Source organism: Dermochelys coriacea, chromosome 10 (genome assembly GCF_009764565.3).
Source record: "Dermochelys coriacea isolate rDerCor1 chromosome 10, rDerCor1.pri.v4, whole genome shotgun sequence".
Lineage (NCBI taxonomy): Eukaryota > Metazoa > Chordata > Testudines > Dermochelyidae > Dermochelys > Dermochelys coriacea.
The window spans coordinates 31,313,176-31,327,251 of NC_050077.1; the positions used below are offsets into that span (position 1 = coordinate 31,313,176).

The 14,076-nt window shown below is 45.1% G+C and overlaps 1 protein-coding gene across 4 annotated transcripts in view; it reads left to right on the forward strand.

The window, feature by feature from the left end:
• Positions 1-14,076, forward strand: part of GSG1L (GSG1 like) — a 157,627-nt gene that overhangs the window by 98,917 nt on the left and 44,634 nt on the right. For all 4 annotated transcript variants that reach the window (XM_038420837.2, XM_038420838.2, XM_038420839.2 and 1 more), the window contains 2 exons: positions 6,066-6,177; positions 10,134-10,301. In XM_038420837.2, the coding sequence (XP_038276765.1) occupies positions 6,066-6,177; positions 10,134-10,301 (280 nt within the window). The remainder of the gene's footprint in view (positions 1-6,065; positions 6,178-10,133; positions 10,302-14,076) is intronic.

Here is a 14,076-nt window from a genome sequence, read left to right on the forward strand (position 1 = left end):
AAAAAGCAGTCCTCTACTTTCTCATCAGTCCTCACACTACATATCATCCTTCATTTGCTTTTGAGCTGCTGATGCTCACCTACAGTGGCCCCACAATTCCAGTCTCCACTGCCCATTTGCTAAACTTTCAAACACCTTCATGCTTTCTCCCATGCTTGGGAGAGTCTCCTTGTGAACATACACAAAGCTACTTCATTATCTATCTTCAGTTCCTGCCTCAAAATTCTCCTTTGTGGCAACACCTCCAAAAATCTGGACAATGGTTGGGCTGCTGATATGCAGAGACCCCTGCCTACCATGCTGACTAATATTGTCTCATTACCTACTTGTGCTCCCACATCTGTCTATAGTCATCTGTCTCATCTTATACTTAAATTGTAAGTCCTTCAGGGCAAGGACAGTCTTTTTGCTCTGTTTGTACAGCACCTAGTACCTTAGAGTCCTGGTCCATGACTAGCACTCCTAGGTTAGGAGCTCTCAACCTTTCCAGACTACTGTACCCTTTTCAGGAGTCTGATTTGTCTTGTGTACCCCCAAGTTTCACCTCACTTAGGGTATGTCTACACTATGAAATTAGGTTGAATTTATAGAAGTCGATTTTGTAGAAAGCGTTTTTATACAGTCAAGTGTGTGTGTCCCCACACAAATGCTTTAAGTGCATGTAGTCGGCAGACTGTGTCCACAGTACCGAGGCAACAGTCGACTTCCAGAGCTTTGCACTGTGGGTAGCTATCCCACAGTTCCCACCGCCCATTTGAATTCTGGGTAGAAATCCCAGTGCCTGATGGGGCTAAAACATTGTCGTGGGTGGTTCTGGGTACATATCATCAGGCCCCCGTTCCCTCCCTCCCTCTGTAAAAGCAAGGGCAGACAATCGTTTTGTGCCTTTTTTCTTGAGTTACCTTTGCAGACTCCATACCACAGCAAGCATGGAGCCCGCTCAGCTAACCGTCACCGTATATCTCCTGGGTGCTGGCGGACGTGGTACTGCATTGCTACACAGCAGCAGTTTATTGCCTTTTGGCAGTAGACAGTGCAGTATGACTGGTAGCCGTCGTCGACGTAGTCCTGGGTGCTCTTTTAACCGGGCACCTGGGCAAACATGGGAGTGACTCAGCCAGGTCATTTCCCTTGTTTCGTTTCAAGGCGATTGAGTTCTACCCATAGTGCACTGTCTTTTAATCTGCAGCTAGCAGAAGACAATGGCCAGTAGTCATACTGCACTGTCTTCTGCTGAGCACCCAGGAGGTGATGATGGCTAGCAGTTATACTGCACAGTCTGCTGCCAGCATGATGTATAAAGATGAAGTGGCTCAAAACAAGAAATAGACCAGATTTGTTTTGTATTCATTTTCTCCTCCCTCCCTCCGTGAAATCAACAGCCTGCTAAACCCAGTTTTGAGTTCTATCCTTGAGGCGGCCATTCAGTTTCTCACAAAGCCACCCCCTTTGTAGTTTTTAATTCCCTGTAAGCCAAGTAGTCAGTTTCCCCTCCCTCCATCAGGGCAACAGCAGACAATCGTTCTGCGCCTTTTTTTTGTGCAGATGCCATACCACGGCAAGCATGGAGCCTGCTCAGATCACTTTGGCAATTAGGAGCACATTAAACACCACACACATTATCCAGCAGTATATGCAGCACCAGAACCTGCCAAAGCGAAACTGGGCAAGTAGGCAATGTCAGCCATGACGAGAGTGATGAGGACATGGACACAGACTTCTCTCAAAGCACGGGCCCTGTCAGTGTGGGCATTATGGTGCTAATGGGGCAGGTTCATGCCGTGGAACACAAATTCTGGGCTCGGGAAACAAGCACAGACTGGTGGGACCGCATAGTGTTGTGGGTTTGGGACGATGCCCAGTGGCTGCAAAACTTTTGCATGCGTAAGGGCACTTTAATGGAACTTTGTGACTTGCTTTCCCCTGCCCTGAGGCGCAAGAATACCAAGATGAGAGCAGCCCTCACAGTTGAGAAGCAAGTGGCAATGACCCTGTGGAAGCTTGCAATGCCAGACAGCTACCGGTCAGTCGAGAATCAATTTGGAGCGAGTAAATCTACTGTAGGGGCTGCTGTGATGCAAGTAGCCAACGCAATCAAAGATCTGCTGATATCAAGGGTAGTGACCCTGGGAAATGTGCAGGTCATAGTGGATGGCTTTGCTGCAATGGGATTCCCTAACTCTGGTGGGGCCATAGATGGAACCCATATCCCTATCTTGGCACCAGAGCACCAAGCGGGCAAGTACATAAACCGCAAGGGGTACTTTTCAATAGTGCTGCAAGCACTGGTGGATCACAAGGGACGTTTCACCAACATCAACGTGGGATGGCCGGGAAAGGTACATGACACTCTCAATCTTCAGGAACTCTGGTCTGTTTCAAAAGCTGCAGGAAGGGACTTTATTCCCAGACCAGAAAATAACCGTTGGGGATGTTGAAATGCTTATAGTTATCCTTGGGGACCCAGCCTACCCCTTAACGCCATGGCTCATGAAGCCGTACATAGGCAGCCTGGAGAGTAGTCAGGAGTTGTTCAACTACAGTTGAGCAAGTGCAGAATGGTGGTAGAATGTTCATTTGGATGTTTAAAAGCACGCTGGTGCAGTTTACTGCCTCGGTTAGACCTCAGCGAAACCAATATTCCCTCTGTTATTACTGCTTGCTATGCGCTCCATAATATCTGTGAGAGTAAGGGGGAGACGTTTATGGCGGGATCGGAGGTTGAGGCAAATCACCTAGCCGCTGGTTATGCACAGCCAGACACCATGGTGGTTAGAAGAGCACAGGAGGGTGCGGTGCACATCAGAGAAGCTTTGAAAACCAGTTTCATGACTGGCCAGGCTACGGTGTGAAAGTTCTGTTTGTTTCTCCTTGATGAAACCCCCCACCCCTTGGTTCACTCTACTTCCCTGTAAGCTAACCACCCTCCCCGCCTCCCTTCGATCACCACTTGCAGAGGCAATAAAGTCATTGTTGCTTCACATTCATGCATTCTTTATTAATTCAATCACACAAATCAGGGAATAATTACCAAGGTAGCCCAGGAGGGGTGGTGGAGGATGGAAGGACAAGGCCAAACAGCACTTTAAAAAAGTTAAAAAAACAAAAACAAAAAACCCCCCCACAAACTTATTGAATGCCAGCTTTCTGTTACTTAGGCAATCCTCTGGGGTGGAGTGGCTGGAGACCCCCCACGGTGTTCTTGGGCATCTGGGTGGAGGCGGCTATGGAACTTGGGGAGGAGGGCGGTTGGTTACACAGGGGCTGTAGCAGCGGTCTGTGCTCCTGCTGCTTTCCCTGCAGCTCAACCATATGCTGGGACATATTAGTTTGATCCTCCAGCAACCTCAGCATTGAATCCTGCCTCCTCTCATCACACTGCTGCCACCCATCAGCTTCAGCCCTCTCTTTATCCTGCCACTTACTCTCTTCAGCTCACCACCTCTCCCCCCAGTCATTTTGTGTTTTCCTGCACTCTGACATTGTCTGCCTCCATGCATTCATCTGTGCTCTGTCAGGGTGGGAGGACAGCATGAGCTCGGAGAGCATTTCATCACGAGTGTTTTTTTTTTCGCCTTCTAATCTTCATTAGCCTCTGGGAAGGAGAAGATCCTGTGATCCTTGAAACACATGCAGCTGGTGGAGGGGAAAAAAAAAGGGACAGTGGTATTTGAAAAGACATTTTATAGAACAATGGGTACAATCTTTCACGGTAAACCTTGCTGTTAACATAGCACATGTGCTTTCGTTACAAAGTCGCATTTTGCCTTCTCCCACTGCATGGCTAACAGCGGGGAACATTTATGTTCAGCCATAGGCAAACAGCCCAGCAGGAACTGAATGTTCTCTTAAGAAAAGCGCCCTATATCAATCAACCAAGTGACCATGAATGATATCACTCTCCTGAGGATAATACAGAGAGATAAAGAACGGATGTTGTTTGAATGCCAGCAAACACACTGCAATTCTTTGTTCTACAATGATTCCCAAGTATGTGCGACTGGCCTGGAGTGGTAAAGCGTCCTACCATGGTGGATGGAATAAGGCTGCTCTCCCCAGAAATCTTTTGCAGAGGCTTTGGGAGTATATCCATGAGAGCCACGAATGCCAGGGCAAATCAATCATTAAACATGCTGGCTTTTAAACCTTGTATGGTATTTTAAAAAGGTACACTCAGAGGTCCCTTCTCTGCCTGGTGGGTCTGGGAGGCAGCCTTGGGTGGATTTGGGGGGGGGGGTACTATAGTCATTACAATTTATATTTCAATTGATTTTATAATTATGGTAAAAATAAAAGCAGTTTTTCAGTAATAGTGTGCTATGACTCTTGTATTTTTGTCTGATTTTGTAACCAAGTTGTTTTTAAGCCCTGATCTACACTAGGCGTTGAGGTTGAATTTAGCAGCGTTAAATCGATGTAACCCTGCACCTGTCCACACCTGGGAGGTTCTGGGAGGCAGCCTTGGGTGGATTTGGGGGGTACTGTCTCCAGGTCCAGGGTGAGAAACAGTTCCTGGCTGTCAGGAAAACCAGTTTCTCTGCTTGCTTGCTGTGAGCTATCATAGTCTTCCTTGTCCCCAAAACCTGCTTCCGTGTTGCCTCCATCTCCATTGAAGGAGTCAAACAACACGGCTGGGGTAGTGGTGGCTGAACCCCCTAAAATAGCATGCAGCTCATCATAGAAGCAGCATGTTTGGGGCTCTGACCTGGAGCGGCTATTTGCCTCTCTGGTTTTCTGATAGGCTTGCCTCAGCTCCTTAAGTTTCACGTGGCACTGCTTCAGGTCCCTGTTATGGCCTCTGTCCTTCATGCCCTGGGAGATTTTCCACAAATGTTTTGGCATTTTGAAAACTGGAATGTAGTTCTGATAGCACGGATTCCTCTCTGCATACAGCGATCAGATCCTGTACCTCCCGTTCAGTCCATGCTGGAGCTCTTTTGTGATTCTGGGACTCCATCATGGTTACTTCTGCTGATGAGCTCTGCATGGTCACCTGCAGCTTGCCACACTGGCCAAACAGGAAATTGAAATTCAAAAGTTCGTGGGCCTTTTCCTGTCTACCTGGTCAGTGCATCTGAGTTGAGAATGCTGTCCAGAGCAGTCACAATGGATCACTCTGGGATAACTCCCGGAGGCCAATATCATTTAATTGTGTCCACAGTACTCCAAATTCGACCCAGCAAAACAGATTTCAGCGTTAATCTCCTTGTTGGGGGTGGAGTAAGGAAATCGATTTTAAGAGCCCTTTAAGTTTAAAAAAAAAAAAAGCTTAGTGATGTGGACGGGTGCAGGTTTACATCGATTTAACGCTGCTAAATTCAACCTCAACGCCTAGTGTAGACCAGGGCTTAAAAACAACTTGGTTACAAAATCAGACAAATACAAGAGTCATAGCACACTATTACTGAAAAACTGCTTTTATTTTTACCATAATTATAAAATCAATTGAAATATAAATATTGTAATAGAGAGCAGTATAAAACAAGTCATTGTCTGTATGAAATTTTAGTTTGTACTGAGTTCGCTAGTGCTTTTCATGTAGCCCATTGTAAAACTAGGCAAATATATAGATGAGTTGATGTGCCCCCTGGAAGACCTCTGTGTACCCCTGGTTGAGAACCACTGTCCTAGGTGATATGTTAATACATACAACAAACAAGAACAACTTCTCACAAGGGACACTTGGGGCTGGATGTTTATATGATTTTTGGAAACATCACCTTGTATGAGCAACCAATGGAAGCATTCAGCTTCTGCATGGTACCTGAATAGCATAACCAGAGAGAACCTGGCTTGCAGTAGCAAGGTTGATGGTAACTTTAATGTGTTGTCAAGCTCTTCAAAGGGTTCTCTTTATACCATCAGCACTCCTGTACTGTTCAGACAGTGTTGTAAAACAAAACCTGAATGGCTCCCTTCCTCTGCCCAAAATGTGCTGCCTTTTCTGCAGAGTGCACTAAGAGTGTTAGTTTGCAGGAGCTTTCAGCACCTGCTGGAGTTGGCGAAGCTCCTTCAGGAAGGAGAGAAAAGTTCAGAATGTTCTTATTGCAGTTCCTGCTTTCCAGGTCTGTTGGGGATGGTGGCTCATATGATGTACACCCAAGTTTTCCAAGTGACAGTCAGCCTTGGACCAGAAGATTGGAGACCACATTCATGGGACTATGGCTGGTCCTTCTGGTAAGTGTCTCCTTCATTTAGGATCTTCTTCTCACTCTTGAATTGTCCGATTATGGATATCAGTGCAGGAGTTACAATTTCCTGGAGATTTAAGACCATATTTGTATGTGCATTTCCAAGTGCAAAAAAAAAACACTCAGTTGATCATGGACATTGGATGTACAATAACTGGGATTGCATTGGCTAGTTATGATAATTGCAAATAAAAATTGTATGTCTCTTGCAAGTCAATTGCAGTCACAATTACTACCACTGAGAGCAGTTCCATTAAGTGTATACATTTGAATTAGGTGCCATAACATTTCTGAAATGTTACAATAAGGGCTCAATTGTGCCTTACAGGGCAATTTTCTATAGAAGTGGCAATGCCCCCATGTGGCAGCGGGAGGCATAGTGTCTTTGGATCTCACAATAGCACCCAGGGAAAGTTTCTTGGAAGGTTTGAGGCAAATCAGACAAAGCATTTTGGAGAGACTTTAATGTACTCTGTGTGTGGGGGGGGGGGGGGGGGGAGGGGGGTGTTACCTTTGGCAAGATTCCCAAATGTATCTTGCTCATGAAATAAAAATGGCTTTGCCTAGAAGCCCCCTAATATGTTTTATCCTACCATTTAGGAGAACTGGCACATTTGACTAGTACAGGAGAATTTGGGGAGTTAGGAATATTTTGATCACAGGCAGTTTTTCCACAACTTTCAACAGCTTGTATTGTTCTGTGTAGCCTGAGGAAGGGGTTTCCATTGTAATTTATTGCATTTTAATTACTAAGTAATATTTTAATTCTACTCCCCAAATCAGGCAGGTGTGGACACAACAATCCCTGCATACACCAAAGCAGGGGATTATTAATGACCCTTCCACCTACACACCCATCCCAAGACAGGTGATTATTAACCCTCCAGGACCAGAGGCAGGATGTTCTTAGCCCCTCAATACAGTTGATTAGCTCCCTCCACATCGTGAGGCAAGGGATTAGCTCTCCTGGTCTTCCAAATCCCACATGCCAATGCAAAAGATTTTAGCCCCCCCCCCACTGCTGGGATTAGCCCCCCCACAATCCCCTGTGTTCCAATGCAAGGAACTATTAGCCTCCCTCATCCCCTTTCAAAGGGTTATCAGGAGGCTATTGGGGCCCCCATGCTGGTTTCAGAGCTCACCTACACCAGTTCACATTGTTAGCTACAAATTGGATGTACAGGGGCCAACTAGTTGTGAGTGTCAGTTCAGTGATGAGCAGGAAGCAGCCTGACACAGCCGTGAGGGAGAGGCTGAAGGTGCCATGGCCCAGGTCATGGTCACTGGGCATTCCCAAACCTTCACATGTTTAAAAGTAAAATCAAAATCTTTCAGGTTCCTAGTTGTCTGATTTGTGTTTATAGGTACAGCCTCCTGCCAAGCTTCCCTGAGTGAAGGGGAGACATTCTAATGCTTAACATTTTTATCTCCATGGTAATGTTGCCATTCTGGAGTATCTCCCATCATAGGGCCACCAAGCACTTTAGAAACATCAAATCAGTCCCAGTGCCCCCTGGAAAGGGGTGCACATCAATATTTTTATTCTGTAATTTGGGAAACTGAGGCCAGAGGCTAAGTGGCTTCCCAAAGGCCATGCAACAAACCAGTATCACCACTGATAAAAGAGCCCAGTGTATCAGACTCAGGTCCTTTCTCTAACCATAAAACCATGTTCCCTGCTTCCAGATTAACACAAACAATTGCTAAACAGACCAGACAACTATATCTGCCTCTGGCAGTGGCCCACATGTAATGCTTTAGAGGAGGGTGAAACAAAACACACCCCACACGACGTTCAGGCCAGTTCTGAGGTGTTGTATGTAGGGGAAAATTCATTGATCCTTCTGGGGATCAGATAATGCCCTGAAGTATGATTACTTCTATGTCAGCAATATAAATCTTATATAGGATATTTATAGCTTCCTTTTAAATCCAGTTCTAGTGTTCGAGTGTCTGACCTACACAGCAGGAAGGCCTATACCCCACTGAAGTAGTACAGGAGAGGAAAGGTAATCTTGTGGCTGGGATTTAGAGGGTGGGGGTTTAGTTCCTGACTATGTCACAAGCTTTGTGTGACATTAGTACAATTGCATAGTTTATCATTTGATTCAGTCCCGCTTCTGTAAAATGGGGGGGAAATAATACCACCCTTTTTCAAATGGGAGCTGTGTGAAGTGCTCAGATGTTATAGCAATGGGGTAACTAGAAAAGGAGTACTTGTGGCACCTTAGACTAAAATTTATTTGAGCATAAGCTTTCGTGAGCTACAGCTCACTTCATCGGATGCATTCAGTGGAAAATACAGTGGGGAGATTTATATACACACAGAGAACTAGACTAATTGCAACTAGTGTTATGGAGGTGCAGGTCATGGCAGCATAGTTAATACTGAGTGGAGTTTTGCATTTAAGGCAGGAATTGGAATTCAACTTCCTAGTTGTATTTAAAAATCAGTTTAATCTAATCTAGGACCACACATACCCAAGTACAATTAATTTGTTACATTGCTGCAGGGAAAAATTAAGGTTTAGGTGTCAACTGCACATTTGCAGGTCTTATCCTGTCTGGATTTTCTTTTAAAAGTAACCAACTCAGAATTTCCAACGTTTCTGATGTTGAATTCATGAAAATTTAAGATCTTCAGGCATAGCTCCCGCAGCTACATTGCAATAAAAAACACCCATGTACCAAATCTCAGAACCCAGGTCAGCTGACTCAGGCTACTAGGGCTAGGCTGTGGGAGTTAAAAAGCTGCGTAAACATTTGGGCTCAGGCTGGGCTCCGAGACCCTGTGCAGGGGTGGGTGGGTCTACACAGCAATTTTATTGCCCCACAACCCAAGTCCGTGAGCATAAGTCAATTGACCCAGGCTGGCTGCATTGCAGGTCCTTTAGTGCAGTGTAGACATACCCAGAGAAACCTGCCTCATGCTATCCTATAGCTCAGTGTACGAGACCCCAGTTCAAATCCCACTCCCACATTAGGCAGAGGTCTCCCACAGCCCAGGTAAGGTCCCTAATCACTGAACTATAAGGTGGGCACCACCTCTTTTTTCTGCTGTTTTGTGAATAGCACCGAAGTCCCAAAAATACAAATAAAAACCTGACTAAAACCATTCAGTGAATTCATATCACATTCATGAATAGTTTTAGGTCAACTGAAACTGCGTTTTTGGGGTATAAACTATTCATTTGAAAAATGTCACCCCACTCAACTGTGGCATCCATGTTACCAGACAGGACTTCTCATTGCCAAGGATAAGAATCGCAGCCCAAGTTATCCTGCTTTGCATTATGGAGATTCAGCCACAGTTAGAGCTGAATTGTGGTTTTTAGTTCAGGGGTCAAAATGAAAAAACAAACCCACACCTATTTCAGATTAAACAAAACATTGCTTGATCTGAAGTGAAATTATTTTTGGATTTTGTGTTAACCCCATACCAAAATGGGATTTTTTTTAAACTTTTTTTTTAAACAAAAAAAATCCAGCTAAAATTCTTAACATCATTTCAAATTAAAAGTCAACATTCTGAAATTGTTTGTTTTTTTTTTTTATTCAGCTGAATCTATTGACCCAAAGCTTGTGAATAGTTTTGTTTGGCCAAATATATATACATTTGGTGAAGCTGTTGGCTGAACCAAAGTCATCTAGCTCTAGTCAGAGTTCGAAGTAAAAGTGAGTCAAATCTGTTGTAGCCATGTTGGTCCCAGGATGTTAGAGACAAGTTGGGTGAGGTATCATTTTTGGACCAACTGCTGTTGGTGAAAGACCAGCTTTTGAGCTTACACAGAGCTCTTCTTACATCTTTGTTACTGCACCCACCTTCTCTCTAATAGGTTGGTCATTCCTGACCATGCTCCATTTACATGTCTCTTGCCACCAGAAACCTGAGGTGGGCTGCAGTCTTAACCCCGTTCTGTCTGCTGGTTTTTCTTTCCACAGTCTGGCGTGGGGTTCTTTCACCTGCTGCATGGCTGCCTCAGTCACTACATTGAACTCTTATACTAAGACTGTAATTGAGTTCAGACACAAGCGCAAAATCTTTGAGCAGGGCTTTCGAGAGGAGCAGACCTTCCTAGACCAGGAGGCAATCAAGTACTTCAGAGAAAGGTCAGTGCAGTCAGTCTCTGGGTCAGTGGAGGTTTTTGTGGATTCTACTGCTAGCCTTAAAGTCTGGGATCTCACCCACCTCAGTAGATCTAGGTGGAGTCTGAGAGACAAGAACCATGTTAAAGAGAAGCCCATAGGATTCTGCTTGACTAGTGTTTCTTCAATGTTGTGAAGTCCCCCTGCATGCCACTTATGTACTCATTAAAGGTGGACTGGCAAGCTCCCAATGGCATGTGTCCGATTTGCAGGCGATGATGCAAATGGAAGCAAAGACTTGTCTCCTAGTGTGAGTAGCCTGAAAGTCTTACTCCAATGCTCAGTGTTAGGTGAAAATGACATTTTCCCTTTGCCTAAAGGAAGCTGCCCCTGCTCTGGGAGCATCCGCTTGCGAAAAGCGATTCAGAATCTAGGCAGTACAGATGCTTCTCTCGAAATGGGCTCAGTCCTGCTTGAATGAGGTGAAAATGCTTGGGATTAAATGACATGATTGGCTTCAATTTGAAACGTGTTCTCCATTGCAACAGCCAGACATTGCACTCTGACCCAGAGTCAGAAATGTGCAGCTTTTGGGAGTAGGGACAACTGCATACTCCACCAACCTCTCCCCCAGAACACATCAGTCCCCCACATTATTCCATATCCTCCTTGAGGCACACACTTACCACCAGGTTTCAGAGTAGCAGCCGTGTTAGTCTGTATTCGTAAAAAGAAAAGGAGTACTTGTGGCACCTTAGAGACTAACAAATTTATTAGAGCATAAGCTTTCGTGAGCTACAGCTCACTTCATCGGATGAAGTGAGCTGTAGATCACAAAAGCTTATGCTCTAATAAATTTGTTAGTCTCTAAGGTGCCACAAGTACTCCTTTTCTTTTTACACTTACCACCAGTCACCCTCAGCCATGCATGCACACACAGAACCAGTCTTCTTTGCCCTGTACACACACACACACACACACACACCTCACCTATCAACCCCACTACTTGTGGGCACATCCCACATGCCATGGACACACTGCCACGTGCACACCTCCTCCTAAGATGGATGAGGTCATCCCCCCTCCTTCCTCAGCACATGCACCAACCACTCAGTCTAACACATGAGCACCCACAACACATACTTCATTCTCTTGCTGCCTGCATCCACTGCTCATCTCCCAGCCTCCACACTCCATGCTCACATATCCATAACTCACATGGCCCCACACACACAGCCCACCTTCCCCTGCATACTAGTACACCCTGTCCTCCTCCACACATACACAGGCCACCTATCCCCCTCCCACACTTTTCCTCCATACACACACTCGTCTTTACCCATTAAAGATATGCACTGATCCCCCTCTGCAAATGGGCCCTCTGCCTGTCCCTTCCACACACTACTCATTCACATTACCCCACTCATCTATAAACCACACCCCCATGCTCTGCAGCCTTCCTTGCATACACCCACTGCTCCTCCTAGCCATACCCCACACACATCCCATGCATCCTAGTTAATGCCTACAAATCACATCCCCTTCCATACCCACCCATCCTCCCCACCCCCCACAGCCCATTCTTGCAAGCACTCACAGCCCATCCAGTAAGAAACCTCCCCACAAACACACACCAGCCTTCCATTCTGTTACATATGCTAACCATCCCCTGCCATCTTCACACACTCCCCCCACAAATCACCCATCTCACACACATGCCACCCAACCCCCTTGCAAACATTTTCAGGATACTTTCAGAAGCGGGGGTGGGGAGAAACTTCCCTAAGGTACAACCTATTTTACCTTTTGCCCTTGGACTTTTATCACTGCCACCAAATGTCTAACAGGTATAAAATTGGGAAAGAGCCTGTTTGGAAAAGTCTCTCCCCCCCAAAATCCTCCCAACCCTTACACCCCCTTTCCTGGGGAAGGCTTGATAAAAATCCTCACCAATTTGCATAGGTGAGCACAGACCCAAACCCTTGGATCTTAACAATGAAAAAGCAGTTCTTCTTAAAAGAAGAATTTTAATAGAAGAAAAAGTAAAAATCACATCTGTAAAATCAGGATGGTAAATACCTTGCAGGGTAATTAGATTCAAACCATAGAGAATCCCTCTAGGCAAAACCTTAAGTTACAAAAAGACACAGGAATCTACATTCCATTCAGCACAGCTTATTTTCTCAGCCATTTAAAGGCATCTGAATCTAATGCATATCTAACTAGCTTACTAAGTTCTAAGACTCCATTCATGTTCTGTCCCTGGCAAAAGCATCACACAAACAGAGCCTTTGTTTCTCCCCCCCCCCTCCAGCTTTTGAAAGTATCTTGTCCCTTATTGGTCATTTTGGTCAGGTGCCAGTGAGGTTATCCTAGCTTCTTAACCCTTTACAGGTGAAAGGGTTTTTCCTCTAACCAGGAGGGATTTTAAAGGTGTTTACCCTTTATATTTATGACAACAGCACAGACTGCTACCCCTTGAGCTAAAAGAGTAATCACATGAGATGGCAGCAGAAGTAGGTTGTAATCATTCATAGGTCAGCTGCTATAGAGAATGCTGACTCACACCAAACAGTATCAGGAGACTAAGTGACCAACTGTGGGTTGAGCAGTTGTGATCTATCAGAACTGCCAGCTAGCAAGGAGCATCCCCAACCAGGTAACAACACTGAGCAGACTTGAGTAGCTGCTTTCATTAGCAACCTATAGGCCTGCCTTGGTCACCTGGTTGGACTGTGGATTGGCTGGACACTTAGGACTTGCAGCTAATTTTTGCCAATGACTCATGAGGCTCAGCACACAAACAGTTGGTTACCTATATGAGAATTTCCATTTTACATACAGCATGGACAAGCACACAGATTTGACAGACTTTCTGAAAAGCAGGGTGGCTCAGTGGCTGAGATGGAAGTCTGTCATCTGGGAAAGCTACACTCTAGTCCCAGTTCTGCTGGAAGTGACCTTATAACATATCTGTATTCTATCTGAAATTGCAGGAATACCTGCCTGCCCCCTCAGGTAGGGCAAAAGGCCTTGCTCAAAACAAAAACAACGAACAAAAAAAAAAGCAGCCCAGAAATATAGATGTCAGTCAGTGAAGAAGATGAGATGTGAACTAATCTCCAGATTCCCTGCTCAGTGTAGCTTATATTAGCTTAAAAGGTATCTGGATGGGGAAAGCTAATAAACAGGCTGTTCAAGGCATCGGAGCACACGTTTGGAAGTAGTGCACCTTCCCGTAGGTGAAAAGATATTGATGGCAGAGAGCAGGAGGGGAATGAGCCATTTTTGTCCTGACTGGAGGCATGGTTCTTTCCAAATGCTGGAAATGCCTCAGCAGGGCCAGGCAGCATGCTTAATGCAGATGGACTGTTCAGAGATTTTGGCAGCAATTCTAGGACAACTTCTACTCAGCCAGTACAAATGGTGATTTTCTGAGGCTTATAAATTGGCCACATTTAGTTCTTTTATTAGAACAGTAAAAGGCCCCTCGTAAATTGGCTTGCAAATTGATGTCAAAGCTCTGAAGGTGCTACAGCTCTTTAAAAAATGTCATTAAAGTTAATTTTGTCAAATTAAATTTTGGTGAGTCTTCCCAGAAAAATTCACCCTGAGGTAGAGAGCAAGAATGGAACATTTTTGCCTGAACTGTTAGTGTGGCAGAGTTATAAGTGATTAAAAATGGGATTATAATGGGAAGTGTTAAGCAATCGCTACCAGTCCTTCCTGCATGATAAACAGAGCAAGTCAATTATGTAGCAGACTAACAATTCTAACCCTTGCATGTTTGTTTTTGATG